At 43.0% G+C, this 13,038-nt stretch overlaps 1 protein-coding gene across 1 annotated transcript in view; it reads right to left on the minus strand.

Moving 5' to 3' along the window:
- PIR (pirin) overlaps positions 1-6,637 on the minus strand; it is a 99,240-nt gene extending 92,603 nt beyond the window's left edge. The window contains exon 1 of the mRNA XM_065901120.1: positions 6,504-6,637. Within this exon, the coding sequence (XP_065757192.1) occupies positions 6,504-6,599 (96 nt within the window). The 5' untranslated portion in view covers positions 6,600-6,637. The remainder of the gene's footprint in view (positions 1-6,503) is intronic.
- Between the last annotated feature and the right edge of the window lie 6,401 nt (positions 6,638-13,038).

Here is a 13,038-nt window from a genome sequence, read left to right on the forward strand (position 1 = left end):
TGAAGGGGAAAAACCTACAACCAAGAATACTCTACCCAGCAAGGATCTTTCAGATTCAATGGAGAAGTCAAAAGCTTTTCAGACAAACAAAAGCTAAGAGAATTCAGCACCACCAAACCAGCTTTACAACAAATGCTAAAGGAACTTCTCTAAGCAGGAAACACAAGAGAAGAAAAAGACGCACAAAAACAAACCCAAAACAATTAAGAAAATGGCAACAGGAACATACATATGGATAATAACCTTGAATGTAAATGGATTAAACGCCCCAACCAAAAGACACAGACTGGCTTAATGGATACAAAAACAAGACCCATATATACACTGTCTACAAGAGACCCACTTCAGACCTAGGGACACATACAGACTGAAAGCAAAGGGATGGAAAAAGATATTCCATGCAAATGGAAATCAAAAGAAAGCTGGAGTAGCAATACTCGCATCAGATAAAATAGACTTTAACATAAAGACTGTTACAAGAGACAAAGAAGGACACTACATAATGATCAAGTGATCAATCCCTGAAGAAGATATAACAATTATAAATGTTTATGCATCCAACATAGGAGCACCTCAATACATAAGGCAAATGCTAACAACCATGAAAGGAGAAATTGACAGTAACAAAATAATAGTAGGGGACTTTTAACACCCCACTTACGCCAATGGACAGATCATCCAAACAGAAAATAAATAAGGAAACACAAGCTTTAAATGACACAAAAAAACAGACAGATCTAATCGAAAATTATACAACATTCCACCAAAAGTGGCAGAATACACTTTCTTCTCAAGTGCACATGGAACATTCTCCAGGATAGATCACATCTTGAGTCACAAAGCAAGCCTCAGTAAATTTAAGAAAACTGAAATCGTATCAAGCATCTTTTCTGACCACAATGCTATGAGATTGGAAATCAATTACAGGGAAAAAAAACTGTAAAAAACACAAATACAAGGAGGCTAAACAATACATTACTAAATAACCAAGAGATCACTGAAGAAATCAAAGGGGAAATCAAAAAATACCTGGAGACAAATGACAATGAAAACACGACGATCCAAAACCTATGGGATACAGCAAAAGCAGTTCTAAGAGGGAAGTTTATAGCTATACAAGCCTACCTCAAAAAACAAGAAAAATCTTAAAAAAACAATCTAACGTTACACCTAAAGGAACTAGAGAAGAAGAATAAACAAAACCCAAAGTTAGTACAAGGAAAGAAATCATAAAGATCAGAGCAGAAATAAATGAAATGAAAACAAAGAAAACAATAGCAAAGATCAATAAACCTAAAAGCTGGTTCTTTGAGAAGATAAACGAAATTGATAAACCATTAGCCAGACTCATGATGAAGAAGAGGGAGAGGACTCAAATGAATAAAATTAGAAATAAAAAAGGAGAAGTTACAACAGACACAGCAGAAATACAGAGCATCCTATGAGACTACTACAAGCAACTCTATGCCAATAAAATGGACAACCTGGAAGAAATGGACTAATTCTTAGAAAGGTATAACCTTCCAAGACTGAACCAGGAAGAAATAGAAAATAGGAACAGACCAATCACAAGAAAGAAATCGAAACTGTGATTAAAAATCTTCCAACAAACGAAAGTCCAGGACCACACGGCTTCACAGGTGAAATCTTTCAAACATTTAGAGAAAAGCTAACACCCATCCTTCTCAAACTCTTCCAAAAAATTGCAGAGGAAGGAACACTCCCAAACTCATTCTATGAGGCCACCATCACCCTGATACCAAAACCAGACAAAGACACTACAAAAAAAGAAAATTACAGACCAATATCACTCATGAATATAGATGCAAAAATCCTCAACAAAATACTAGCAAATAGAATCCAAAAACACAATAAAAGGATCATACACCATGATCAAGTGGGATTTATCCCAGGGATACAAGGATTCTTCAATGTATGCAAATCAATCAATGTGATACACCGTATTAACAAATTGAAGAATAAAAACCATAACATCTCAATAGATGCAGAAAAAGCTTTTGACAAAATTCAACACCCATTTATGATAAAAACTCTCCAGAAAATGGGCATAGAGGGAACCTACCTCAACATAATAAAGGCCATATACAACAAACCCACAGCAAACATCATTCTCAATGGTGAAAAACTGAAAACATTTCCTCTAGGATCAGAAACAAGACAAGCATGTCCACTCTTGCCACTATTATTATTCAACACAATTTTGGAAGTCCTAGCCACAGCAATCAGAGAAGAAAAATAAATAAAAGGGATACAATTTGGAAAAGAAGAAGTAAAACTGTCACTGTTTACAGATGACATGATACTATACATAGAGAATCCTAAAGATGCCACCAGAAAACTACTAGAGCTAATCAGTGGTAAAGTTGCAGGATACAAAATTAATGCACAGAAATCTCTTGCATTCCTATACACTATGATGAAAAACCTGAAAGACAAATTAAGGAAACACTCCCATTTACCACTGCAACAAAAAGAATAAAATACCTAGGAATAAACCTCCCTAGGGAGACAAAAGACCTGTATGCAGAAAACTGTAAGACACTGATGAACGAAATTAAAGATGATATAAACAGATGGAGAGACAGACCATGTTCCTAGATGGGAAGAATCAATATTGTATTTTGACTATAGTAAAATGACTATACTACCCAAAGCAATCTACAGATTCAATGCAATCCCTATCAAATCACCAATGGCATTTTTTACAGAACTAGAACAAAAAATCTTCAAATTTGTATGGAGACACAAAAGACCCCGAATAGCCAAAGCAGTCTTGAGGGAAAAAAACAGAGCTGGAGGAATCTGACTCTCTGACTTCATACTATACTACAAAGCTACAGTAATCAAGACAATATGGTACTGGCACAACAACAAAAATATAGATCAATGGAACAGGATAGAAAGCCCAGAGATAAACCCACACAGCTATGGTCAACTAATCTATGACAAATGAGGCAAGGATATACAATGGAGAAAAGACAGTTTCTTCAGTAAGTGGTGCTGGGAAAACTGGACAGCTACATGTAAAAGAATGAAATTAGAACACTCCCTAACACCATACACAAAAATAAACTCAAAATGGATTAGAGACCTAAATGTAAGACTGGACACTATAAAACTCTTAGAGGAAAACATAGGAAGAACACTCTTTCACATAAATCACAGCAAGATCCTTTTTGATCCACCTCCTAGAGTAAGATAAATAAAAACAAATAAATGGGACGTAATTAAACTTAAAAGCTTTTGCACATCAAATTAAAACATGAACAAGACAAAAAGACAACCCTCAAAATGGGAGAAAATATTTGCAAATGAAACAACAAAGGATTAATCTCCAAAATACACGAACAGCTCATGGAGCTCAATATCAAAAAAACCAAACAATCCAGTTAAAAAATGGGTGGAAGACCTAAATAGACATTTCACCAAGGAAGACTTAGAGATGGCCAAGAGGCACATGAAAAGATGCTCATCATCACTAATTATTAGAGAAATTCAAATCAAAACTACAATGGGGTATCACCTCATGAAGGTCAGAATGGCCATTATCAAAAAAGCTAGAAACAATAAATGCTGGAGAGGCTGTGGAGAAAAGGGAACCCTCCTACACTGCTGGTGGGAATGTAAATTGATACAGCCACTATGGAAAACAGTATCGAGGTTCCTTAGGAAACTAAAAATAGAACTACCAAACTACCCAGCAATCCCACTACTGGGCATATACCCTGAGAAAACCATAATTCAAAAAGAGTCATGCACCACAATGTTCACTGCAGCTCTATTTACAACAGCCAGGACATGGAAGCAACCTAAATGTCCATCGAAAGATGAATGGATAAAGAAGATGTGGCACATATATACAATGGAATATTACTCAACCATAAAAAGAAATGCAACTGAGTTATTTCTAGTGAGGTGGATGGACCTAGAGTCTGTCATACAGAGTGAAGTAAATGAGAAAAACAAATACTGTATGCTAACCCATATACATGGAATCTAAAAAAAAAAAAAAGGTACTGATGAACCTAGTTGCAGGGCAGGAATAAAGAGGTAGACATAGAGAACGGACTTGATGACATGGGGTGGGAAAGCGAAGCTGGGGTGAAGTGAGAGTAACATCGATGTATATGCACTACCGAATATAAAATAGTTGGCTGGTGGGAAGCAGCAGCATAGCACAGGGAGATCAGCTCGGTGCTTTGAGATGACCTAGAGGGGTGGGATAGGGAGGGTGGGAGGGAGGCTCAAGAGGGAGGGGATACGTGTATGCATATGGCTGATTCGCTTTGTTGTGCAACAGAAACTAACACAGTGTTGTGAAGCAATTACACTCCGATAAAGATCTATTAAAAAATAAATAAAAGTAAAAAACATTTTTCTGAGAAGGAATGGATAAAACATTATTCTGAGAATGAACTGATGGTTTTCAGCAGACCTCCAAAGGGGTTCACAAGACCAGAAAAATTGAGAAATCCTCAGCAGATGTGTTTCTGACAGATGGAGTAATTGAAGTATTAGCTACCCTCAACATACAATAGTGGGTTTGCTGACGGGTATTCGAATTCCCCTGCTGGCGATGTGGCCTAGTATAAAATGACACCACGCCCACCTGCATCTTCCCAACATCCACTGTGCATTTAGCCCTTAGAATAATCCTGTTTGCGTGTGTCCCTTCGGAAAAACAATGTTTGACAGACCTCAAGAGACATTCTCAGATGAATAGGAACCTAACGGTGGGAATAGTATGAGAGTATCAGAGCAGAATTTAAGAAGAGGAACAAACCAGCCTCACTTTTCAAAAAGAATCCATTTCCCTAATATACTTCTTCCTTTATTCAAAAATAGTTTTTGGAAGATGAGTTCAGCATCACTAATTAGGGAAATGCAAATCAAAACCACACTGAGATATCGCCTCACATGTATTAGGAAGGCTATTATCAAAAAGACAAGAAATGACAGTGGTGGTGAGTGTGTGGAGAAAAGGGAACCTTCGTGCACTGTTGGTGGGAATGTAAATTGGTGCAGCCACCATAGAAAACAGTATGGAAGTTCCCCCCAAAATTAAAAGTATAACTACCATACGATCCAGCAATTCCACTTCTGGGTATTCTGAGAATGAACTGATGGTTTTCAGCAGACCTCCAAAGGTCTTACCCAAAGAAAACGAAAACACTAACTTGAAAAGCTGTATGCTCCCCCATGTTCATTGCAGCATCATTTACAATAATCAAGACATAGAAACAACCTATGTGTCCACCAACAGATGAACGGATAAAGAAAATGTGGTGTAAATATACAACGGAATATTATTCAACTACAAAAAAGAATGAAATCTTGCTGTTTGCAACAACATGGATGGACCTTGAGGGCATTCTGCTGAGTGAAATAAGTCAGAGGGGGAAACACAAATACTGTATGATCTCACTTATATGTGGAAACCAAAAACAAACAAGCTCATAGATACAGAGAACAGACTGGTGGTTGCCAGATGTGGGGGTGGGGTGAGCAAAATGGATGAAGGGGGTCAAAAGGTATAAACTTTAAATTACAAAATAAATGAGTCATGAGGATGGAATGTACAACATGGTGACTATAGTTAATACTGTACTGCATATTTGAAAGTTGCTAAGAGAGTAGATCTTAAAAGTTCTCACCACAAGAAAAATAATTATGTATGATGACAGAAGTTAACTAGACTTGTGATCATTTTGCAATATATACAAATACTGAATCATTGTGTTGTACACCTGAAAGTAATGTTATATGTCGATTATACCTCAATAAAAACAAATCTGTTTTTGGAATCTGGGGCTGGGCACTGTATTCCTTGGGCGATAACCACCATTTGATGACCTTTCTATGCGTATAAGATTTTCTTTTCCGCCAAGTCTCATGTCTCCCATAATTTTCAAATAAAACTGCTCTCTAATGTGAAAAGATATCTGCCTCACCTACAATCACCTTCTCTGAGGGAAGCCCCCACTTACCTCCCACCAAGAGGTCCACAAAGTCGGGTCTCAGGTGTCTCTCTAAGAATTCAGATCCCTGGCAATGGCTGACTGGTCCAGGGTAGAGACCTGACCCAAGCCAGGAGGATTCTCTCTCCTGGGAATTTGGGATGGGGCCCCAGTGTCTCTCCTTGGTGCTTTGACCTGTGGGCATGTAAACCCGGGGGTATCAGGTGGGTGAGTCTGGTGAAGTGCTCACAGAGGCTGACAGATAAACCCAGGATGGGACATGGGTGTGCAGAGAGGGGCACAGAGGTTTCACCTCAGGACCACTGGATCCATATTACAGAAACCCCCTTGGGACTGGGGCTGCTCCGGGGAGGACCCCAATTGCTAAGTTTAGAGTTGGTTCCTAAGGCACCCAACAGGGCGGCTCGTGATTGTCTCATGCCCTCTCTTCCCAAGTTTATCCTCAGGGTCCCACCAGTCCTTTCTGCTAAAAAGCAGGAAACAGCCACCAACCAGCCAGCGTACCTCAGGTCTGCCGATGCTTCTGCGGACCCGCGCTCCAACCCCTTCCGACTGCTCGCGGCTGAGCAGTGAGAGGGTAACCTTTTTGGACCACGCCATGCCCAAGGCTAAAAAGAGAGTGTTCTGAGGCTGAGCTGTAGACGACAGAGGGCAAGAGGAGGAACAACAAAACAGAGAAATCATCAACGAGGGACCACCCAAGGACTATAAAATATAAGATACGAAATTCACACCTGCCCCAAGTATTAACAGCTACGATTTTTATATTGCTTCCTCTGCACAAGACCTGGGCTAGGCGCTTTAAAACAAGCATAATGATGGTGAACGCGTGGGAGTACTAGCTAGGTTCCCAGCACCCTACTAATGATTTACAAGGTTTAGCGGGTGTAGCCCTACGACCACCTTTGGCGAGGGTTAGAGATAACAGCTCCGCTAAGGACCTCGAACGCTCACTTTATCTGCTTTACATGATTGAAATCCCTCGACGTCCCCCCCACCCCGCGCTGCCCCATGACGGAGGTGCTACCTTGAGCTGAGAGGTATCTGTGTGGCGACACAGGGAACACGGAGAAAAACCAACAGGTCTGGGACTCTCACCTGAACATGCCAAAGACCTTGACATTGAAAGGGATATTTGAGGGTCATCAAATTCAAAGACCCATCTATCCCTGAAGCCCAGGGATAGATTTCCTGCTACTTAAGTAGCAAGAAATCTTGCAGCTTTCATGTGAAGTAGAGCACAGGAAACTCACGGAGGAGGTACCCTTGACAGTGCTATCCGTATTTCGGCACCCAACCACAGCCCCAATCCAAAAGTGTTTCGTCTTTGTGGGTCGAAAGCCTACTCAACGGCGTATCACAAAACAGGTATAATCAATCCCCTTTCCAGTTCAAATGCTTGCATACAATACCCGCAATTCCTAACGCTCTTCTTCAAACTGCGTATAATCCTTTCCTTCAAAGATTCCCACTCAAACCAAGAGAGATGCTTCAGCAAGAAGCATACTCTGGAGCCACACAGCCTGGGTCTGCATTCCAAGTTCACCAACGTACCAGCTGTGTGACCTGAGGCCAAATGCTAAGCCTCTCTGTTCCTCAGTATTTCCACCTGCGAAATAGGAGTAATAAGACTGCCTACCGCAAAGGAGTGTAGTCAGCGCTCTAAGAACGTGAGCTGCTGCTACTCAGAGCACTGTGCGGGGCAAAGACCTCCAGGCAGGCAAGCGAGGCTCACCCTAAATGTGCCCTCCCCGAGAAGGCAATCAATAAATATTTACTGGGTGCTGGGCTGTGGGGCACCTAAAATGAGCTCAATCCTCCACGCCGTACAGAACTGTCATCACCTACCTACACGCATCTTGAAAGTATTGATATTTTACGCCCCGCCCCCTCAATCTGGACTATTTCTGGGTCTTTCCAGACTCCTACAATTAAATTCTATGCACGTGAATCACTGATGAGGTACTTACCAGATCGCAGTGGTCTGCAGAAAGAAAAGTTGTCTGCCACTTGCACCCAATTGCAGAGGACTATTTAAGCATCTCTGGCCATCTCCCTAGGAGATTCCCCTGGGAGTCTGGGACGGGGCCGGAGAGGGCGGGGTCCTGCTGATAGCCGGCACCCGCCCGGCCCCGCGGGCGTTCTGTAGTCCCGCCCGGTGAGGGCGGCTGCTGCAGCCCGTACGGCGGGGGAGGCGTGGGGAAGGTGGTCTCGGAGGGCGCCGCGCAGCTGCCTCACCGTGACTCAGCACTTCGCTGCCTGCGGCCGCAGGGAGGCCAGAGGCGAGAGGCGAGAGGCGGGAGGCGGGAGGCGGGAGGCGGGAGGCGGGAGGCGGGAGGCGGGAGGCGGGAGGCGGGAGTGTGTGGGTCTCTGGGGCCCTGGGCGGGGTTGATACTCCTTGATTGACAGTCCGCCGCCGCGCGGATCCTCTCGCTCCGCCCCCCGCCGCTCCCCCGCCCCCGCCTGACCTCGACGCCCCTCCCGCCCCCTAGAGCTGCGCGCTGGGCCCTGGGAGCGGGGGTTGGACCTGGCAGGTGTTCTGTTCAGGGCGAAGGTCCCAGTGGACCTTCTAGGACACCTGTCTGTACCTGGAGTGCGCTGGTCACGCAATCCGAGGAGCTTGGCGGCACGGGTTTCAATCCTGCCTCCACCACTTCTAGCTGTGTGACCTTGGGCAGGTGGCTCAGCCTCTTTGTGCCTCCGGTTCCTCCATTGTAAAATGGACATGGTGATGATACCACCTGATGGGGTTGTGATGCGAATGAAATGAGCTGGGCAGGTGCTAAGCATTACACAACTGTTGGCTACATAAATAAGTTGCTTGCTGCTCTCTCCTTGCAACGGGGTGAGGGAATTGGAGAGTTCCCAGGGGAGTGCGGAGTTGCAGAAGCCTCCGCGGGTTTCTGTTCTGTAAATACCAGAAAGCTCACTGCCTGGTTTTGAAGAAGGAAAGAAAGTGCTGGATAGTAAATGTTTTCGATTTTGCACGTGTTCTCTGTGGCTACCAAGCCAGTTGGTCTTTGTAGCAACAAAACAGCCAGAGACCACAAGTAAATGGGCGTGGCTGTGTTTCAATAAAACTTTAATTATGGCTACTGACATTTGAATTTCATGTAATTTTCACTTGTCATGAAGTGTTACTCTCCTTTTGGTTTTTTAGTTCAAGTACTTACAAGTGTAAAAACCACTGTTAGCTCGCAGGCTCTAAAAAAAACGAGGTAGTGGGCCAGACTTGGCTGCAGGCCTAGTTTGCAGACCCCTGCTTTAAGACAACAGTCCGTAGGCATTCCCCCTGATGCCTTATATGTCAGTAGGGCTCAAGTCCCCCCTTCCCACTTTACTCCGATGAGTGAAAGCTAAATGAGAGGGTCCCCCTGGTGGCGCAGTGGTTAAGAATCCGCCCGCCAATGCAGGGGACATGGGTTCGAACCCTGGTCCAGGAAAATCCCACATGCCGCGGAGCACATACACCACAACTGCTGAGCCTGTGCTCTAGAGCCCGCGAGCCACAACTACTGGTCCACGCACCACAACTACTGAAGCCCACACACCTAGAACCTGAGCTCCACAACAAGAGAAGCCACTGCAATGAGAAGCCCGTGCACCGCAATGAAGAGTAGCCCCCGCTCGCCTCAACTAGAGAAAGCCTGCACGCAGCAATAAAGACCCAATGCAGCCAAACATAAATAAATAAAATAAATAGCTTTTAAAAAGCTAATGAGATAATACACGTGAACCTTAAAAGTGCCATGAAATAATATTGTTGCTCATCATCATTCTACTTAACGTCTGCAGGTGTCTCCAAAGAAAATAGAAGCATGGGCTCTCTGTCTGGCACTTGGCAGACCTGGGTAAATACTTCTGCCTTCTCTACCAAAAGGTTCAATGTTTAGCCAATTGCCTGAGCCTGAAACTCAAGTTATCACTCTTCCACCTTGAAATCTTGTGGATTCTGCTCCTATTTCTCTTAAGTAGCAATATATCCAGTGCTTCCCATTTTGACTGCCACCATCCATCTTCTCTGATAGCCAAGCCATTCTCCACGTCACAGGGAAATGGAATAACCGCCTAAAACCTTCATTGCCCTCGAGAAAGTCCTGTGATGTCGTTAACCCAGCCTCACCCTCAGCATGCTGACATTTGCTCAAGGATGGACAGACAGACAGACACACACACACACACACACACACACACACACACACACACACACAGCAGCAGCAGCTCCTCTTTCCATTATGCTCAACTTTTTTAGGCTCTCGAATGTGCATTCACTCTCTTGTCAACTTGCTGTGCCTCTGCCTGGACATTTCCTTCTCCCTGATCTGGCCTATCGCCATTCATCTTTCAGCTCTCAGTTTCCACATGACTCCCTCTAGGAAGCGTTGCCTGTCTGTCCCCTCAAGTCTGGGTGAAAAGTTTGACTTGGCAGTCATCATGACTACACACTGTTGACCAGAGTCATCATTTCTCCTCCTTTGGAAGATTCTATTTTCCTAAGATGGCTCCAACAGTATCTCCCATATACACTTGTCTTCTTCTTCAGTGTGACCCTGACACTCCCCCCATCACAAGTGGAGTTTACTTCTCTTCCTCTTAAGTCTAGGCAGGGCCTTTGGCTGCTCTGACCGATGGAATATGGTGGAAGGGGCAGTGTGCCACTTCTGGGCGTGGCTCTGAAATGGCCTGCCAGCTTCTGCTTCCTGCCTTTAGGAAACCAGCTGCCATGTAGGAAGAATGAGGACTCTGAGACCAGCTTTGTGTGAGAAGCCCACGCCATGTGAAGGAGAGGTCCTGGAGGAAGAAACGCCATGTGAGGAAGGAGACAGAGGCCAAGGACACTGTGGCGCCAGACATATAGACAAACAAGCCATCTAGGAAGTGGCTCCTCCAGGCCCAGCTGCCCCAGCTGATGCCACGTGGCTAAGACATGAACACCCACCTGTGTGCTTCCCAACTTCCAGACCCACAGACTTGTGAGCAGATAAACATGGTTGTCTCAAGCCACTCAGTTTCCAGGTCATTTGTTTCATGATAATAGATAACTGGAAAATATGCTTTTATGCAAGAAAACAGATGAGGTGGATTTTCAAAGCTCTGTGGGCTAAAAAAAAAAACTTAGAAATATTTACTCTTTCACTTTGAGAAGATAAACAAAATTGATAAACCATTAGACAGACTCATCAAGAAAAAAAGGGAGAAGACTCAAATCAATAGAATTAGAAATGAAAAAGGAGAAGTAACAACTGACACTGCAGAAATACAAAGGATCATGAGAGATTACTACAAGCAACTACATGCCAATAAAATGGACAACCTGGAAGAAATGGACAAATTCTTAGAAAAGCATAACCTTCCAAGACTGAACCAGGAATAGAAAATATAAACAGGCCCTGAAATTGAGACTGTGATGAAAAATCTTCCAACAAACAAAAGCCCAGGACCAGATGGCTTCACAGGCGAATTCTATCAAACATTTAGAGAAGAGCTAACACCCATCCTTCTCAAACTCTTCCGAAATATAGCAGAGGGAGGAACACTCCCAAGCTCATTCTAGGAGGCCACCACCACCCTGATACCAATATCAGACAAAGATGTCACAAAGAAAGAAAACTACAGGCCAATATCAGTGATGAACATGGATGCAAAAGTCCTCAACAAAATACTAGCAAACAGAATCCAACAGCACATTAAAAGGATCATACACCATGATCAAGTGGGGTTTATCCCAGGAATGCAAGGATTCCTCAATATACGCAAATCAGTCAATGTGATAAACTATATTAATTGAAGGAGAAAAATCATATGATCATCTCAATAGATGCAGAAAAGGCTTTCGACAAAATTCAACACCCATTTATGATAAAAACCCTGCAGAAAGTAGGCATAGAGGGAACTTACCTCACTATAATAAAGGCCTATATGACAAACCCACAGCCAGCATTGTTCTTTTTTTTTTTTAACATCTTTATTAGGGTATAATTGCTTTACAATGATGTGTTAGTTTCTGCTTTATAACAAAGTGAATCAGTTATACATATACATATGTTCCCATATCTCTTCCCTCTTGCGTCTCCCTCCCTCCCACCCTCCCTATCCCACCCCTCCAGGCGGTCACAAAGCACGGAGCCGATATCCCTGTGCCACGCGGCTGCTTCCCACTAGCTATCTACCTTACGTTTGTTACTGTATATATGTCCATGCCTCTCTCTCGCCCTGTCACAGAATCGTTCTTAATGGTGAAAAACTGAAACCATTTCCTCTAAGATCAGGAAGAAAACAAGGTGGTCCACTTTGACCACTATTATTCAACATAGTTTTGGAAGTTTTAGCCACAGCAATCAGAGAAGAAAAAGAAATAAAAGGAATCCAAATTGGAAAACAAGAAGTAAAGCTGTCACTGCTTGCAGATAACATGATACTATACAGACAGAATCCTAAAGGTGCTACCAGAAAACTACTAGAGCTAATCAATGAATTTGGTAAAGTAGCAGGATACAAAATTAATGCACAGAAATCTCTTGTATTCCTATCCACTAATGATGAAAAATCAGAAAGAGAAATTAAGGAAACACTCCCATTTACCATTGCAACAAAAAGAATAAAATACCTGGAATAAACCTACCTAAGGAGACAAAAGACCTGTATGCAGAAAACTATAAGACACTGATGAAAGAAATTAAAGATGATACAAGCAGAGAGATATACCATGTTCTTGGATTGGAAGAATCAACATTGTGAAAATGACTATACTACCCAAAGCAATCTACAGATTCAGTGCAATCCCTATCAAGCTACCAAAGGTATTCTTCACAGAACTAGAACAGAAAAATTCACAATTTGTATGGAAACACAAAAGACCCTGAATAGCCAAAGCAATCTTGAGAAAGAAAAACGGAGCTGGAGGAAGTCAGGTTCCTGGACTTCAGACTATACTACAAAGCTACAGTAATCAAGACAGTATGGTACTGGCACAAAAACAGAAATATAGCTCAATGATACAGGATAGAAAGCCCAGAGATAAACCCATGCACACATGGGC

The sequence above is a fragment of the Phocoena phocoena genome, chromosome X (genome assembly GCF_963924675.1).
Source record: "Phocoena phocoena chromosome X, mPhoPho1.1, whole genome shotgun sequence".
NCBI lineage: Eukaryota > Metazoa > Chordata > Mammalia > Artiodactyla > Phocoenidae > Phocoena > Phocoena phocoena.